Raw genomic sequence first — 19,579 nt, forward strand, 5'->3', positions numbered from 1 at the left:
ACAGAGGTAAGTAAGGAGAAACTGCTTTTATTTCACTTTTAGATTGAAGGGAGACAAATTTTAATAACTGTTGAGACTAAATATTTGATGATGGCAATTTTATATAGATGTGTTGTCTTCTTAGACCTGGTTATCGACAGTCAGTTTTACCTTATCCAGGATGAGGGAGAGGGAGATGTGAGTTTTAATTATTGTGAGGATAGTCTAAACTGAGAAAGACCAAAAAAAAAAAAAAAAACCTCCAAAATTTTCACATGCTAAAGAACACTAACATGCCCGTACATAATGAGACTTTCCAAGTATGAGTAAAATTGGGCCATAAAAAGTGACAACAAACAAGTATTAGGTGAAAGGCATGTTTGATAAATATGTAGTCCTCCTTGAATAATGAGAATATGTCCCTTTTTAAAAGGTACAATTAACATGGGAGAAAGCACAAAATATAATGTATTGTCAACAGTCTTCTCCAGACCCTGCCAATATCTCAACTGTAGAAATCTTCAACTCACTATCTACCCTACCTCTCCCCTCAATTCAACTCAGCCATCATCTTTAGGATCATCTTGTCCTCCCTAGTTGCCTCATCAAAGATTTGTACCAGGTCAGTCAAGGTTCCCATTTTCACAATATTGAGTTTACAAGTGAAAAGTCATCAACTAGTGGCCTGGGGTCACTTTGCTGATGCATTTTCTTTGGCCTATCAGTGATTTTTTAAAGGCCCAAATTACCAACATTTAAAATCAGGAAATGCCTCAGCATTCCCTATTGTCTATGGTACCTGTCTGCCCACCATAAACATCTGAATTGTGGCCCTGGTTTATACTCTTCTTCTTTCTAACTTCCCAAATTTTTTCTTCAGGGTTCTTTCTCTTGGTATTCTTTTTTTTTTTTTTTTTTTTTTTTTTTTTGCACAGACACAGGACAAGACATAGGACAGTCATAGGACAAGATCATGTCCTATGATGTCATGGAATAGTAACTACTTGAGGATTCTTCACCAGTGTTCTTCTTAAATGGTGCTTAATCCCAAGTCTGCTACTGGTTGATGATGTAGCAACACCTAAGTTTATACAGTATTCACCTTTTTAAATTTATGTTTTGAAATGTAAAACTTTGAGAGGGCTTTCTGCTTTGCCTGCCTCTGGACGGTAGATCTGAGGAGATTTTTGTTATACTTGACATTTTCTTTATGAGAAAAAAAAAAAAGACCAAATACTTGAGAAAAAATAGGTGAACTTAAGCCACACCTAAGTTAAGCCAAGTCTAAGTCTAAGTTGGCTTAAGATTTGATGGCATTTTTAATTGTCTACAACTTCCCAACTCTGTTTCAATAAAATTAGCACAGAGTGTACCGTTTTGCAAATATTGCTAATATCTTTTTCTTAGTGCTTTATTAGTGATTACTTATAATATAACAATATATTTAGTTGCCTTGAGACAACATGACAGATAGTATTCTATGGCAGCTTTCTCAGCGGCTATGAATCTTATCATAAGGCACTGGAAAATAAAAAGAGCCTATAAAACTCATCACTGGTTTGAGCTCTTTAGAAAACAGACAGTATGTAAAGTGTTAATAAATACAGTATGAAATATACCAGTTCATCTCAGCTTAATATCTCAGCATTAACAATAAATTATTTCTATAATTTGAAAAAAGGTGTATATTGCTGTAATTTAGGGAAATAGATTTGAAAGAACACAAGGGTTTAAAGTAGCTTAGTTTTATTTCAGTTCACATTACCATTTGTCTGCATTAAAATTTTAAGTCAGAAAAAGTACTGCTTGATAGTATTTATTATTAAAAGCTGTCGCATTTTTTCAAAAAATAGTAGTGAAATTAATCTATTATAAAGTCTTGATCTCTCAATCTGCTAAAAGTCCTATGAACTATGTACTTTAACTGTATTACCATAAACCTGTTTAAATCTTAAAATAAAAGATAAGGCCGGTTATGGTGGCTCACACCTGTAATCCCAGCATTTAGGGAGGCCGAGGCAGGCAGATCACAAGGTCAGGAGTTCGAGATCAGCCTGGCCAACATGGTGAAACCCCATCTCCACTAAAAATACAAAAATCAGCTGGGTGTGGTGGCGGGTGCCTGTAAACCCAGCTACTCGGGAGACTGAGGCAGGAGAATGGCTTGAAACCAGAAGGTGGAGGTTGCAGTGAGCCAAGATTGCACACTGCACTCCAGCCTGGGCAATCAGAGCGAAACTCAAAAAAAAAAAAAAAAAAAAAAAAGATAAATATGTCAACTTTTAAAAAGTGTGCCTTGCCACCTAATTATGACAGCTGAAAACACATAGTAAGCAACATATTAAAGTTGCATATTAGGCTGGGCATGGTGGATCACACCTGTAATCCTAGCACTTTGAAGAATTACACTTTGAAGGCTCCTCCTAAGGTGGGAGGAGTGCTTGAGCCCAGAACTTCGTGACCAGCCTGGACAACACAGGGAGACCCTGTCTCTACCAATAATTTAAAAATCAGCTGGGCATGGTGGCACACACCTGTGGTCTCAGCTACTTGGGAGGCTGAGGTGGGAGGATCGCCTGAGCCCAAGAGGTCAAGGCTGCAGTGAGCAGTGATCACACTACCACACTGCAGCCTGGGAAAAACAGCGAGATCCTGTCTCAAAAAAAAAAAAAGAAAAAAAAGAAGTTGCATGTTTATCTTAAATGTACTCTTACTAATGAAAAAAACACTATTTTGGGACAGAGCTTTTACAAATTATCTAATATTAATGTAAATAACATATACCAATTTTCCTTCTTCCCCTGGTACAAACAGATAAGACCTGAAAACACTGGACTTTTTCTATTAAGATTTTGATCAACCTTTAACTAAAAATTATTTCTAAAAAATAGTTTAAAAATGGTCATAGGCCTGTTTTCCTGAAAATCAATTATTGTACTTGAATAAAAGTAAAAGAAGAAAAGTTTGGATTAGAAGAGTGACATGAGAAGGCATCTTGAGCTCAATGAGGTCTCATCCCAAATGAGTAAGTTCTGGGATCTGTGTGTTTGATCACTGCTCTTTCCTTCCCACTGCTCCTGACATTGGCAGACTTGGGGGGGGGGGGGGTGTGTGCGCGCGCGCGCGTGAGAGAGAGAGCGAGCAAGAGCAAAAGTGCGAGGTCAGAGCGAGGGGGGGAAGATGGAGAGTCAGGGAGAAGAGAGGAAGAAATAAACACTAAAAGAGAAAGCAAGAGCTCCTCTGTCTGGAGAGACCTAGGAACAGCAGATCTTCCCCTACCCACTCCTATCCTCACCAACCTGTCCCACTCCTGCAAGAAAGGGGCTTGTGGCTCTCCAGAGAACTGCAGAGTCATGTGTCTGGAAAATTCAGGATGACAAGCCTTTAAGTATTCTGCAAGTGTCCCTACTGTATAGCGATGTCTGTTGCCCCCTTTCTTTTTACCACTGTATTATTAATCCATCTTGTTCCTTTTCTTGTCCTTTTGAAATAATCTATCCTTTTAACTTCAACTAAAAAAAAATGAACTGATATGCCCAGAGAAGCATTTCTCATTCCAGGAATATACAATAACTTTAAAATCTCTGGTTAACTTTTAAACATTAGGATAAAAGAAACATGAATTGCATTTTTATGGCTCTCATCTTTAATTACATATGCTGTACACATACACAATGAGCATCTTTATAACATCCAAACCTGAGATCCAAATCTCAGAACAGTAACAAATACCATCCAAAGACTTAACAGGCAAAATCATCTTATAGGAACAACTTACAGGAGTAGCAAAGTCAAATTCATCAAAACATTTTTTTCACAATTAAATATTATAATAAGCAATATGTGAAATGTCCTATAAACCACTGACTGCATCTTTTTCAAGGGTCACGGTTTAATATATTCCATTCTGTAAAACAATCATTAGTGTGAGCTTTTCGGTCTACTACTTAGTGACATCTATTCAGCAACCTTCAAAACACAAACTAGTTTTTAAGTGGAGGACTAATATGCAAACGTCCTATGCACTTGGCTAACCCACCGGGGTCTGAAAGGGAGATCTGAACAAAGAAAGGCTGCCCTTCACAACTCCTTGCCATCAGCCTAGAAAAGTCTAAAAGAAGAGAAAACAGCTTTCAGAGCAGAAGAAGCCATCATTTTTCTTACCTTTAGCACGGTCCCTCCAGAAGGTTTCTGTTTTCAGTTGACTACTGGACCCATGACAACATTAAAGGGGCCAGAAAATCAACCTGGATTATAACAATCCCTGTGTTTATAGATACTGTTTAGTGTCCCTTCTCCTCTGGTTTGAAAGTTAAAAGACGGATAAAGAGGTTTTTATAAAATATAACACAGTATAAATGTAACTGTAATTTCACAGGAAACTTTTGAAGAAAGAAAAGCTAGCAAAAGGAACCAATCCCAGAGTAAATAATATACCTGCCCTTGACATGAAACAATACTGCAGGAATACATCTATTTCTTTCTGTTAAAGCCTGGAAAAAAGATAATTAGTTAACAAAAACAATATTTAAGAAATCTGGAAATGTTAACTGTTGATAACTTGATTAAAGTATTATAAAGCAATAGAATAACTTTAAAAATGCTTTATATTTCTACCCTGGAAATTGTTAAGCTACAGGAACACCATGGTTTAGGGGAGATATTTTTTTCATTTAACAAATATTTTCAAGCACCTGCTATGTATGAAGCACTGTGCCAAGTTTAAGAAAGGTGAGGAATACAGAAATGAGAAAGAAATAAATCTTACTTTGGAGAAACTGTCAGTCTAGAAAAGATGACAAAAATAAGATACATAACTATTATGAAAGAAATGCATTCACAAATGTTATGAGAGATTCACAGAAAAAATGATACAGAATTCAGAACATGAAGGGACTCCTTCTGATGGGTGACAGGGGGCAGAGGAAAAGGTTGCAGAACTGAAAGGAAGGGCAGAGCCACAGAAAGAAAGAGGTATGAAAGCCATGCAAAGACCAATCTGTAAGAGTTAGCAGCTAGTTGGATATCAGAGGCAAGGAAAGAGAGGATGGAAGAATAAACACTAAGAATGTGGGGCTGGAATATGTGGCATCTGAAGTGTCTATAGGAAATCCAGACAGAGATGTGGAGTGTATGGTAGGGCAGGCTGGAGATAGATAAAGACTTGGGAATCATCCACACGGTGTTCACTGTTGAAGCCTACAAGCTTCCAAACGAGAAAAGAAGGTCAGTTCTTCAAAAGCACTGACATAGAGGGGATCAAACAGAACAAACTGAAGCATACGAAAGGCAGGAAAAGGAGTAGCAGCAGAACACAATGTCTCAAAAGACGAGAGAAAAAAGTTTTAAGAAGAAAGATGTAATCAAAGACATCAAATAGTGCAGAAAGAACAAATATTCAAACAAGCCACTGGATACTGGCTCCTAAAGGATAAAGCACTTCCAGTTGATCAGAAGCAAATGTAAGACGACACTTGTGGCAAGATGCTCTCCTTGACCAAACTTTAGTCAGGCTTCTCCTAGGCCCTCTTCTCAACCAGGCTCCACCTTGGCCCAGGCCCCACCAGACCCGCATAGCCCAGTTTTACCAAGAAGCCTGCTAAGTCAGTTTAGAGAGAATCCTTCCACCTTTGATAGCTAATCAATTTTTTTTTTTAAAGAGACAGGATCTGACTCTGTCACCCAGGCTGGAGTGCTCACTGAAGCCTGGGTTCAAACACCTGCGCTCAAGCAATCCTCCAGCCTCAGCCTCCCCCGAATAGCTGGAACTACAGGTGTGTGCCACCATGCCAGCTATGTTTTTACTTTTTGTAGAGATGAGGGTCTCGCTATACTGCTCAGGCTGGTCTTGAATTCCTGGCCTCAAGCAATCCTTCTGCTTCAGCCTCCCAAACGGCTGCGATTACAGGCATGAGCCACCACCACACCTGGCTCCAATCACTTGTTAGCTAATGGAATTCCTCATCCCCCTACTCTTGTTATCTGATCACAGTGACATGCCCTCAGTAAGAATCCTGTTATGTCAGTTTAGCAATAATTCCCCCCACCCTTGATGTCTCCTCTTAGTAACTGTCCATCGACCACCCCACAACCTGCTTCATGGTTATAAATTCCTGCTTGTTCTTGTTGTATTCAGAATTGAGTCCAATATCTCTCCCCTATCACAGCAGTCTGGACACCTGTCATGATCATCTTAAATACAATCTTCTTTGCTGCTTTAACAAGTGTTAGAATAAGTTTTTCTTTAATAGTTGTCAATCTCTTGTTTTTCACTAGAGATGAATGACATTCACAAACACCTAAAAACTAATTATTATCTGTGGCACTGTGGCTGGGAAGAGATGAAAACAGACATGTAGAAGTGGAAGGGGACCATACAGAGACTTCTCTTTCAATAAGTCCTTGGTAATGGGAGGAGCACCAAAAAAACACATGACAGTGCTTGAGAGGGTACCAAAGTTAAAAAAAAAAAAAGGCTTTACCATATGGAATGACAAATCACGGCTGCAGTCAGAGAGAAACAACCCAAGGGAGAGGAAGACTCTAATGACACAAGACAGAGAAAAACAAATTCCCATGATTATTGTTTCAATCTCCTTGCACTGAATCTTTTTGTAAATTGCCTCAAATTCTTCCTAGAAAAACAAGAGGCATTAATAAATAAGAGAAATAAAAGGTTTTTTAATCCATCTAAAAATGTTAATGTTTATCCTGTTGTTTATATCTGCTCTTCTCACAACCATCTGAAAAATAATAGGAATGTTCATGTAGCAGACAAATTAATGAAAGATTATGTTGTTTTTATTTTCAGACCTCTAAAAGGTTAAATTAGCCATTTTCATACTGAATTCATATTCAATTTAATTATGTTCCCTACTGTGAGGGTAAAACATGAACAAACCAAGCTAATTTATGTACAATCCCTTTGTACTATTGAAATGAAAATGAACAATAGTTTAATGAAGTGGAATTTGTTATCTAATTATGCCAAATAATTTAGAAACATCTGCTGGTGGTTAGTAATATTATAGTTAAACCTCACGGAATTTGATCCAGAGAGATTTCTATTTTATTCAAGCTTTTGTGAGCTTACAGTTGGGGAATCCATATTAGAATATAGAACCAAGGCATGACAGAATGACACATTTACTGAATTTTTAAAAATGCACAGAAAATGATGAAAGGAAAACAGGGGGTCCATGTCGTATGGATCTGGGCCTTACAGTTAACTCCCATATTTAATAAATACAGTACACTCCATAACATGCAACATTTATTGAGTAGCTAGTAGGCAGCAGACACTGTAACGGTTGTTAAATATACAAAGAAAAAACCTATAGCTTTCCCATTAGGGAACTTCATCCAATGGGGAGACAGGAGACTATAAACTATTATGTTACCACATAACAAGTGCTAGGGCAGAGATGTTTAGTATAGGGCACTCCGGATGCAGAAAAGGGATAATTCACAAATGAAGGCCAGGTAGAAGAGATGATTATTCAAGCTGAGTTTTGCAAGATGTGTAGAGGTGAGAGCAAAGAAGAGATAGGGACATGATGGTGCCAAAGGCTCATTAAGTACATTTTTTTCTGGAAAGTAGTCCAGTATGGCTAAAGCACAGTCTCTAAGTGGGAGACAGTGAGAGATGAAGTCAGACAAGTAATCAAGGGTCCTATCTTGATAGTCTTATACACAAGCTAGGGAATTTGGACTTAATGGTGACAAGGAACCACTGGAGGATTTTAAGTAGGGAAGTAAATTGTGAACTAACCAATTTCTAAGAGGCAGGTTTAAGTTTCCGATTACAGACTCTCATATAATAAGCAAGGATAATGTAAAATAATAAAGGAGGAAAAAACATAAAAGTAAATGTTTAAATTGATTGAAGGTGATTCACAAGTTACAGATACACAGTGACAGTATTGTTATATGTTTATTCTTTCTTTCTTCATTTATTCACTTAACTTAGATTGAGTACCTATTACGTGCCAAACACTGAGTTTACAGTCCTTGACACATTTTAAGTGTTATGAGGGCAGGCATATAACTGATTACAGAAATCCTTATCCACGGTTTCACTTTTCATGCTTTCAATTACACACAGTCAACTGCAATCTGAAAATATTAAATGAACAACTCCAGAAAATAAGTAATTCACAAGTTTTTACACTGCATGCTGTTCTGAGCAGCATGATGAAGTCTTACACTACACAGCTCCATCCCACCAAGCAGTGGTCCCCAATCTTTTTGGCACCAGTGACCGGTTCTGGTTTCATGGAGGACAATTTTTCCATGGACGGTGGCGGTATGGGGGCATGCAGAGGGAATGTTTTGGGATGCAACTGCTCCACCTCAGATCAACAGTCATTAGATTCTCTTAAGGAGTATGCAACCTAGATCCCTCACATGAGCAGTTCACAACAGGGCTCACACTCCTGTGAGAATCTAATGCCACTGCTGATCTGATGGGGTGGAGCACAGGTGGTAATGCTCACTCACTTGCTGCTCACCTCCTGCTGTGTGGCCCAGTTCCTAAAAGGCCACCAACCAGCACCAGTCCATGGCCTGGGGGTGAGGACCCCTGCTGCCAAGAATGTGAGTAATTCCTTTGTCCAAGATATCCACGCTGTAGACACTACCTGCTTGTAAGTCACTTAGTAGCCATTTTAGCAGTACCACAGTGCTTATGCTCAAATAACCTTTATTTTACTTAACAGTGGCCCCAAAGTACAAGAGTAGCAATGCTGGCATACTATCATAATGGTTCTATTTGATTATTAATTACTGTTAATCTCTTACTGTACCTAATTTATAAATTAAAATTTTACCATCCTATGTTTGTATAGGAAAAAACATAGTAGATAATAGGGTTCTGTAGTATCCAGTTTCAGGCATCCACTGAGGCTCCTGGAATGTATCCCCTGAGGATAAGGGGAGACTACTGTATCATCTGGGTTACCTCCCAAAGGAGAAGTAAGCATTGCCTGTTGAACAGGATATTGTTTAATTTTCAGAGAGTAACAGAAAGTGTCACAGTGGCCAGCACTATCACAGAAATCTACTTGATCTTCACTGTAAGCCCCCTGAACCAGGTCTGCAATGGCACATGGCACTTATTCAGCCACACACACAAAGTAGAAATATTACAAAACCATTTTTTCAAGTGGGTCAACAGACTTGTTAAATGGAGAAATTGTTCTGGTATCTTCAACCTTTGTTAATATTTACAATAACAATATTGGTGACAATAAGAGCTACTATGTATCTTCAACCACTGTGCTAAGAACCCTACATAATAATCTCATTTATTCCTGCGCAGATGGGATAAGGGAACAGTCCCTGTTTACCTATCAAGAAATTGAGACTAGAACATATAGCTGACCCTTGGCAGAGAAAGGACTAAACATAGCTCACTTACCGCCAAATCCAAGCTCTTTCCACTACACTACATGCTACGAAAGTACCATCCTCCATGAACCTCCCATCTCACTCAGTAAAATCTCAAGTCCTTACCAGGCCCTGGGGGATACACCTCAGTACTCTCTATCCCCCAGTTGCCTCTCTCCTCATCTCCTCCACCTTTCCCCTTGCTGACTCCACTCCAGCCACACTGGCCCTTCTGTTCCTGAAAACTGCCCAGCACATCCTTGCTTCAAAGCCTGCTCCATGAGGCAATTTCCCAATTTCATGTAATGGGTTTCTCACTTCTTTCAAGCCTGCTCAAAATTCACCTGTCTGTGAGGCCTACTCCCCCTCCCCCTACATTGTGAGACAGGTAACCCCTTACCCCTCACTCTCCTCTATTTTTCTTCAAAGCATTTGCCACCTGGCGCACTATACATGTTTTATTGTCTGTTTCCCTCCACTGCAAATATAAATTCCTTGATGGCAGGAACGAATACGTACTTGGCACATATTAGGCACTCACTAAATATTCATCAGATAGATGGATAAACGAATCACAAAATAGGAAAACACATCCCAAGCCTCAAAGCTACTCCTTGGCAAAATTATAGAAGAGTACTCTTCTAGTTTCTACACCCTTCTCTCACTTAACGGTATCATCCACTCCTTCCCCAGACCTCAAATGTCCTCTGCTTTTTCATGCACTTTTGCTTATGACATCACCTCCTACAAACCTTTTTAGTAAAGCCCCACCCTCTACAACTTCTACTTTCTCTTACAGTATAATTCCCTCAATCAAAATGCCTGCTCTATGTTTTTACTACTTTAAGACTGCCCATCCATAAACTGAAATAATTCTTTCATGCTAAAAGAACGTATTTATCTATATTTAGCATGTAATTCCTCATAGGTAACATGCTAAAAAATCATGCTTAATAGTGTAAATTTCACTTACCATGGGAGGTCTGCAGGAAAAAATATTTCAGTCAAACAGATGTTTCCATATCCCTCAAATGGACATCCACACCACTCACCTGCTCCCTGCCTGACCTAGCATCAACTACTTCAAACCCTAAAATCATCTTTACCAGAGTAACTTCACAGCCATTAAAGAGCTAGAAAACAATAGCAAAGTTCTATATAAAAGATACAAAAGGCCGGGCGTGGTGACTCACATCTGTAATCCCAGCATTTTGGGAGACCGAGGCAGAAGGATCATGAGGTCAGGAGTTCGAGACCAGCCTGGCCAACAAAAATTAGCTGGGTGTGGTAGTCCCAGCTACTCGGGAGGGTGACGCAGGAGAACTGCTCGAATCCGAAGAGGCACAGGTTGCAGTGAGCTGAGACCACGCCACTCTACTCCAACCTGGGTGACAGTAAGACTCTGTCTTGGGGGCAAAAAAAAAAAAAAAGATACAAGATAGGGCCAGGCACAGTGGCCCACACCTATAATCCCAGCACTTTGGAGGGCCAAGATGGGTGGATCACCTGAGGTCAGGAGTTCAAGACCACCTGGCCAACATGGTGAAACCCTGTCTCTACTAAATACACAAAAATTAGCCAGGCGTGGTGACACACGCCTGTGGTCCCAGCTACTCAGAAGTCTGAGGCAGGAGAATTGCTTGAACCTGGGAGGTGGAGGTTGCAGTGATCTGAAATTGCGCCACTACACTGCAGCCTGGTGACAGAGTGAGACTCTGTCTCAAAAAAAAAAAAAAAAGATACAAGATTTAAAAAAAAAAAAAAAAAACCCACATACTTTAAGAGCTGAAGATATGACAGAAATGGGAAAAATCAGGAAGAATTTGCAGTTTTAAAAGCCTCAAAGACTCATTCAGTTTTGAAATGTCAAGTCTGTGGTCACAAAAATCTATTCAAGGAGAGATATGTCTGACACATCCCTGTGCTTGCCTTACACCACGGAACACATGCAATCCAAAGGAATCGAAAGGTCAAAGTCAGAGTAGAAAGAGAAAGGAACCACTCTCAGTGCAGCTGGATAAAAAACAATGAGGTGGCTCTATGCCAGGCCACTGAGCAGCTGGTGACATGCTGGCCTGACTCATCTTCCCTTCTCCCCCATTCTCTCAACTGTGGGTATTGGCTCTTCCCAAGAAGTGCCTACTTTTCTAACTGTAAAACAGGTAGGAACAGTTTTACCTATCCATTTTTAATTTTATTTTTTGTTCTTTGAGGAAGAAAAGTAAAAAAAATTCTAAAAATGTAAAAAGCTCTTAAAGGTTCTTAGATATAAAACCATTCTTTTCTTCTATTTAATCTTTATTTTTAAAGCTTAGGTGGTTTTACTGAGATATATTCCCATACCATAAAATTCACCCTTTTAAAGTATACAATGTAGCGGTTTCTAGTGTATTCACAAAGTATCTATTCTTTTAAAAATAAGCAGCCAAGCCGGGCGCGCGGTGGCTCACGCCTGTAATCCCAGCACTTTGGGAGGCCGAGGCGGGCGGATCACAAGGTCAGGAGATCGAGACCACGGTGAAACCCCGTCTCTACTAAAAATACAAAAAATTAGCCGGGCGCGGTTGCGGGCGCCTGTAGTCCCAGCTACTCGGGAGGCTGAGGCAGGAGAATGGCGTGAACCCGGGAGGCGGAGCTTGCAGTGAGCCGAGATCGCGCCACTGCACTCCAGCCTGGGCGACAGAGCGAGACTCCGTCTCAAAAAAATAAATAAATAAAAAAATAAAAAATAAAAAAATAAAAATAAGCAGCCAAATTAGGAATATACATTTATAACTTTATTTTGTCAGGCTTTTTTTTCTATTCAATATGACTTTTCAATGTAAATATGGTCATATTGTATCCTCTTTCCTTAGTTTTGTCCTATCCTATTTTTAAGGATAGTAGGATTATATTAATTAAAAAAATCAAAGTTCATAGAAATTATTTTCTATGTAAGAATGACTTATGGCTGGCGATTTGGTTACAAGGCCAGGCTCAAGGACTTGTCCTGAATTGAGTTTGCACAGAAAGTTCTGTGATTTCATTTAGTTTACATATTTCAGATAAATAAAGTCTTCTAAAGATGCTGTAATTGATACTTTCTGTAAGACTGAGAAAACATCAATTGCCCACAGAAAAGGACCTTGTCTTTATCAGAGGGACTCTGAGAAACGCTACACCCTCACCAGCCCCAGCAAGGTACTCTTTGTCATGGCTGCTCTCAAGATGATGGTAAATTCCTAGGTTAAAACAATCTTATGAAAAATCTGTAACTTATTATACTAATGTCATTCCTTTAAAACTATTATTATAACATATAAAACATCACCAAACAGTATTTTTCTGCCTATTTTACGATTGCTTTAAATTAGTATAAAACATGTATTCTCAATGAGTTGGGGAGACGGAGAGTTGGGTTTAAAAAGTACTATATTTATATTATGCAGAAAGCAGATATATCTACAGTACATAAAGAGATACACGGTATATTTCTGGTATTAAATTTTCATGGGGAGAACAATTAGAAAACAGGCATAAAAGGCTGGGAGGGGGAAGATTTTTTAAAAGGTTGAGAAAAAGTAATCTAAAAGAAACTAAAACTTTTATTGAAAATATGTCAAATTTGTACAATTATACATATCACTATTTTCTATGTTCAAAAATTAGGCTGCTTATAGGATGGTTATCTGCAGAGCCAGATGTGACTCAAAAGACTGCAGCACCAATATTCCTTGTACACAGATGGTGACTATCAGAGTTATAACAACTATAATTATTTTATTGTTCTTACATTGTACCAGCTCTCCACACATTAAAAGACAAACTTTAAAGCTAAAATATTAGAACCACAGGCATGCATCACCACACCTGGCTAATTTTTCTTTTTTTTTAATTGAGATGGAGTCTCGCTCTGTTGCCCAGGCTAGAGTACAGTGATGTGATCTCAGCTCACTGCAACCTCTACCTCCTGGGGTTCAAGCTATTCTCCTGCCTCAGCCTCCCACGTAACTGGAACTATAAGCATACCACGCCAGGCTAATTTTTGTAATTTTAGTAGAGACATGGTTTTGCTATGTTAGCCAGGTTGGTCTTGAACTCCTAACCTCAAGTGATCACCCACCTTAGCCTCCCAAAGTACTGTGATTACAGGCGTGAGCCACCATACTCGGCCTGATTTTTTTTTTTTTTTTTTTTTTTTTGAGACTAAGTCTCCCTGTGTCTCCCAGGCCGGAGTGCAATGGCGCGATCTTGGCTCACTGTAACCTCTGCCTCCCGGGGTTCAAGGGATTCTCCTGCATCAGCCTCCCAAGTAGCTGGGACTTCAGACACCTGCCACCATACCTGGCTAATTTTTTTATTTTTAGTAAAGGTTGGGTTTCACCACGTTGGCCAGGCTGGTCTTGAACTCCTGACCTCAAATGATCCACCCACTTCGGCCTCCCAAAACGCTGGGATTACAGGTGTGAACCACTGCACCCAGCCTTTTTTATTATTATTATTATTTGTAGAGATGGTGTCTCCCTATGTTGTTCAGGCTGGTCTCAAACTCCTGAGCTCAAGTGATCCTCCAGCCTCGGCCCCTCAAAGTGCCAGGAGGCATGGGCCACCCATTACAGATGTGAGCCACTATGCTCAGCTGGGTTTTCTTATGTTTACTCTTTAGAGACAGGGTCTTGCTATGTTGTCCAGACTGGAATGCAGTGGCTACTCACAGGCACGATCATAGTGCAACCACAGTCTTGAACTTCTGAACTCAAGCAATTCTCTTGCCTCAGCCTCCTGAGTAGTGGGGACTACAGGCACATTGCCACCATGTCTGACTAAAATATTAAGTTTTGACACCAGTGTGAGAAGGGAACACGGAGAAAAATTTAAATAAGGATGATTATTTAAATGACAGCTGAAAAGAATATATTCTGAAAAAGGCAGATGAGCTCACACCACTGGGCCACCCTCTCGTATTCTTTGGATAACTGAAAAATAAAAATGTCAGCAGAGAGTATAGTTGAGTGGGAATTTCCTATAAAATTAGCTTTCAGTCAAATAAAGCATACTGAAAATGTTCAATTGACTTGTCTTTTAAAAAATACATTTTAATTTCAGGACACTCATTTGGGAAATCAGAAGATTTCCTAACTATATCACAAAGGATATGCCATTGCTATTTAACTGCTCCAAAAGATGTCCATAGGAAGGTTTGTCAGGCTAGTGACAGATGCTGAATAAAGTGAGATAATGAAAAGGTTTCCATGGCAGAAGCGTCTGAGGAAAGATGGTATAAAAATATAGCAAAATTGTAAGTATTATTAGAAGTGATCCATGGTAGTAACGATGGTGACTAACTGATAACAAGAATAGAAAAATTAGAGGCAAGGAGGGTGAGTGGCAACGCTAGAGGTGACTATACACAGATCGAGGAGCATTATTCAAGGTTCAGCCAGCCCAGTGGATGGTAACTGAGTTCCCAATCTCATCAGTTGGTCTGGGCTATAAACCACAGCCCCATTAAGCTATAAATGACAGAAATGCCTGCCAAGGCAAGAGCTGGCAGAATGCTTATTCACCCAGCTCTGCCAACTAAGACTCTATTGGAGTGGCCAATCAGGACATTTTGTCAGGTACACCAGCTACAAATTCCCACATTCAAGGATCTGAGACTTTCCTTTTATCCCAGTAATTACTAGAAAACATGTGCTCTCTACCAAGGAAGTTCTCACAAAGCCTATATGGAATTAGTTAATAGTTAAGTGCCACTCACTATATGGAATTAGGTAATTAGTGAATTAGGTGCATTTGCTATAGTTCTAGAAAAGACTCTGGAGTGCCACTAGAGGACCATGTCTCTTGTACACTGTGACAGATGTTTGCTGAACAAATGACAGGGTGAGTGAGCAGAGTCTGTAATACATATGGATAATTTTTGAAATTGGGGGATTTAAAAACTACATCGAAGCTGATAATGAGATGTGAGTTCATCTGAAAGGAGAAGAAAAATGGGTGCAAATCCTTAAGCTTTCAAAAATGCACATTTTCAATTCCCAAATGAGACTGTAAAATCATTCAAGATTGGGGTCTGGTTCTTCTATCCCAAAATAAAACAAATATGCATTAAAAATATCATTTTAAGCGGCAAAGGTGATTAACAGTGAGGAGGAGAGATAAGACAGTCTTAGCCATTCAGCTTAATTTAACAAGTATTTGAGTTCCTATAACATACTTAACAAGTGAAAAAAATTAAATGTATGCAAATGCAAAATCAGGTAATGTTAGAGGTTCCACTTTTTAAAACTAAGTCACCAACTCCCTATAAAAAGAACATTTCTTAAATTTATAAAAAGCCTGAAAGAAAATGTAAAACACAAAGCTAATAACTAGTCTAGACTCTACTGCTGGACTGGGCTAACTGATTAACCAAGATACAAAAGATAGGGCCCTGACAATGGTTATTCTGGGGAGCCTCAGGTATAAACTCTGCTGAGCTCTGACTAATTCCGTTGATCTGGTTAGGTCCCTGCCTCTAACTCTTTTCACTACCATCTCACAGAACTTTATTGCTCCATTGCTCTTCTGTTCTAAGTCATTAAGAGTAAATATAAAGGGACGTGAGGCACTTCTGACTAAAACCAACTAGTTAAAGGTAGTAAAATCTAAAATAAAATCCATTTCTTCTAACCCGTGGGTATGTCTCTCAACATACACAAAAAGTTATTTTGAATTGGGCAAGTTTGACCCAATCTCCTAGTATCTATCTTTAATACAACAGTTCTAAAACTTCAGTGAGCGTAAGAATCACAAAGGGAGTCACTTTAAAATCCCCTTCCCCCATGTCTTTGGGCAAAAGAATCTACATTTTTAACAGACATCCCAGATGACTGATGAGTCGTGTACAATCACTTTTAAAAACAGCTGCTGCTCTATCACTACTTACCAAATAGCCTCTGCACTCAAGAGTGGTTTGTTTTATAACACAGAAACGTTCACACTGTAACAAACTGGATTTTGTGAAGTGAATTCTATTTTCCCACAAGTAGACTTTAACATTTTAAATATACATTATTCATTTTGAAGGCTGGGAGTGATTTCTTATACTTTCTTCTACAGGCCACATTCCGTACTTTTCCCTTCCTCATCTTCACCTCAGTGGTTAAAGATTTAGAATTTAGAAATCCTTTAAAAGAGCATTTTTCACCCCAATTTATCTTTTTTATTCATCAGGAAAGCCAGTATTTGAAAAGTTGACTTGTAAACCTTACTTCTGAAATCAAACCTTGAACATGCTCAATATCTCTTTAGGAAACAAAATTTTTGTACCAAAAAGTTCCACATTTAAGGAAAATGCTGCTATTAAATAATGCTTAGATACAAAGTACTAAGAAGCAGCGAGAATTTTACTATTTTTCAGAAAAAGAATAAACTTTTTTTAAGTACCTATGGAGGATCATCACCAAGTAAGAAATGTCACTTCTAGTAACGTACTTGGGCACAGTAAATACAGTGCCAGAGAGAAGCCTGGTGAAGTGAATTCTATGCTCAGTTTTGCCACAAAAGAGCCCTGTGACCTTGGGAAACAACCTCTCTGGATCTAAGTTTAATTTATAAAATAAGATAGTTAAATAAAAGTAACATTTTGATTCCAGCAGCTTAATTCACTGGGAGGTATTTACATCAAAAAGCATTTGAGGTATGTAACACCTCTAACGTGCTTGAATCAAATGACATAATTAAAACTGAACTGGAAACTTGATATTGTGAATAACTTACTGAGGCTGTTCTTGTAGCTATCAATTACATATCATTGTACTTTGCTTCTTCGAAAAAGCTGAATACTTTGAACGTCTAAATGTTCATATATTGAGTTTTCTTAAAGTCAGGTACGTATGTACCATAGTCCAGTTTTGTAAAAGGAAAGAATGTATCTTTTCAGTCCTTTTTCCCAACCCATTGTCATTTCTCATTGTCACTGAGAAAAAAACACCTTGAAGTCTTAAACACTAAAAGCAACAGTGTTGCAGTAATTACACCACAAAAATAACATTTCTTTCTTAATGAATACTCAGTCTCCTGAGATTACAGTTACCTTCCGGTAACCAACTTTCTTCTGTCTGCTCTCAGTCGTTAGCGCAAACATTTTCAATTTTAACCCATATTCAGTTCACAAATCATACTTATTTCCAACGGAATATACTGAGTCCAAAAAAAAATTCCCCAATAGTCCAACAGGAAGCAACACATGCATTTGGCAATTCCAAGGAGGCTGGGGATGCACAGATACCTCGTTCAAAATAAATAAACTTTCCAAGGACCTTTATTTACCGACGGGAAAGGGAGGTTTGAAAACAACCGGTTAACTTCACTCCCAAGTTGGCATCTTAAAGAACCGTTGGGCGTTTGCAAAACACCCAGGACCTCTGAGCCTCCCAGCCGAGAATTGGCCAAGGGAGCACACGCCCATCGGCCGTGCCTGGAGAGGAAACAATGGGAGAGGCGCGAGGGAGCGAGCCGGCGCCCCGGGCGCCCCAACTCTGCGGCCCCGGCCCGCTCCGACCCCACGCGCCGCGCCCCCTCCCCGGGCACCCAGACCCCCCAGGTCCCCGCCCGCCAGCCCCGGGAAGCGGCCCACCTGCGGCGGCGAGGGGAGACAGCTGCACTTACCAAACAGGGTCAGGGCCATTGTAAAGGCGCTCGCCGCCTGCTCGCCGCCGCCCGCCGAGTCCACGCGCTCCTCCCAGGCGGGCTAGGGATCACCTCATCTGCCCGCCGCACCCACACCTCGGAGGGAGTGGGGTGCCCGATGGTGCGTGCTGGGGGCGCCGGCGCCCGGGGAGGCTGCAGGCCGGGACGCGGGGGACCGCTGCAAGAAAAAGTTATTCACGCGTTATTGTCGGGCGCAACGGGCCCAGGGAGCCCCGCTAGCTCTCCTCGAGCCGGCACTTGTCGCTGCTATCAGGCGCGGAGCGTGCGCGCGGGAGGCGGTACCTGCGAGGCGGGAGGCTTGGCCGCGGCGCAGTGGCAGGCGGAGAGGCGGCGCCGCAGTGGCGGCGGCGGCGGCGGCGACGGGGAGAGCAGCAGCCTCGCACAGCCCCCGGCGGGGCGCGCTCACTCCGCATCCCGCGGCCTCGCCGACGCCATCTTGCGATAGCGTCTCCCACGAGCTTGGCCGCGCCGCCGCCTCCCGCCTCTCCCTCCGGCTTCCCGGCCCAGTGCGTTCCCATGGCAACGGGCGCGCGCGGGGGCGCGGGGGTGCGCCCTCATTCACGCGGCGGCGAGGAGCCGCCCGCGCCCCCCTAGAGGCGGCCGCCGGGAGCGGGGATGGAGCGGGGCCGGTGTGCGTTTTAGCTGAAAGCCCAGGTTTTTTCTTGAATGGAATTTGAGGAGGCGCAGAGAGGAGAAAAACGGTGTTACTCGAAAGAGGAAGAGTCACAGGAGGATGCTGCGTGAATACAGCGTCCGGGCAGGGTCATCTGGGGACCTGGTGCGTGTGAGGACATATTTCTCCTTCTGGCGCCCTCCGGGTTCACTGAGGCTGGAGCCAGTGACCTGAAGATGCAGGGCTCTGGAAGGAACAGAGGCACTGAATGCTGCTTTCCTCTCCGTTTGGACTTAGGAGCCGCTAGGAGTAATTCTGATCAAATTGTCACACATTAGGAAACAGGAGTCGCTTAAAAAGCATCTGAGATTACCTCAGATAATTTGTTAAAATTACCTTACACCTGATTTTTTTTCCCTTTACATTATACCTCTTTGATATTGTCTCAAGGGAAAAAAATATCAGCATGTGTCACTGACTGGCACTTATTTGCCACAAAAGATTGTTCCCCTGAGCTTCTTGCATTTATCTGATAATCACCGGCAACGTCCTCCTTTCTGTGATGTTCTCTCCTCACCTCTGTCTCTGCCATGAGGAGCCATACAACGCCTTGAGATTGTCAGCCAAAAGATGTTCTTGAAAAGCTGAGTTATGATGTTTTCCGTCGTTGTCGTTTAATGTATTCAAAAAGTCATTCTTCTCTAGTTGCTATATGTGTGCCCTGTTTAAGAAATTCCTTCTTTTTCTTTGTTTCTCTGCTTAGGGATTTGGTACTATTTTGGTATCTGATCATGTAGATCTTCTCTTTGGTTCTCCTTTCTTTCTACAGGCGTCTTTGCTCTTAGTTCCTCAGGTTCCCTGGTGTCATTTCCCTCTTCTCTTCGATTTTCAAATAATTATTTAAGAATATTATAGAAAGATCTT

General features: G+C 40.8%; 1 protein-coding gene across 8 annotated transcripts in view; it reads right to left on the reverse strand.

Annotated features, from left to right (window-relative positions):
• Positions 1–18,493, reverse strand: part of CHN1 (chimerin 1) — a 199,665-nt gene extending 181,172 nt beyond the window's left edge. For 6 of the 8 annotated variants that reach the window (XM_077957229.1, XM_077957227.1, XM_077957223.1 and 3 more), the window contains exons 1-2: positions 18,325–18,493; positions 18,001–18,199 (exon numbers count right to left, since the gene is read on the reverse strand). Coding sequence is in view for 6 of the 8 variants with exons in the window: in XM_077957227.1 (XP_077813353.1) it covers positions 18,001–18,019 (19 nt within the window). In the remaining 2 variants the exon portion in view is untranslated. Of the gene's footprint in view, positions 1–18,000; positions 18,294–18,324 lie in introns of those variants that run through there. The other 2 variants (XM_028830855.2, XM_077957225.1) reach the window with 1 other exon arrangement.
• Between the last annotated feature and the right edge of the window lie 1,086 nt (positions 18,494–19,579).

Source organism: Macaca mulatta, chromosome 12 (genome assembly GCF_049350105.2).
Source record: "Macaca mulatta isolate MMU2019108-1 chromosome 12, T2T-MMU8v2.0, whole genome shotgun sequence".
Classification (NCBI taxonomy): domain Eukaryota; kingdom Metazoa; phylum Chordata; class Mammalia; order Primates; family Cercopithecidae; genus Macaca; species Macaca mulatta.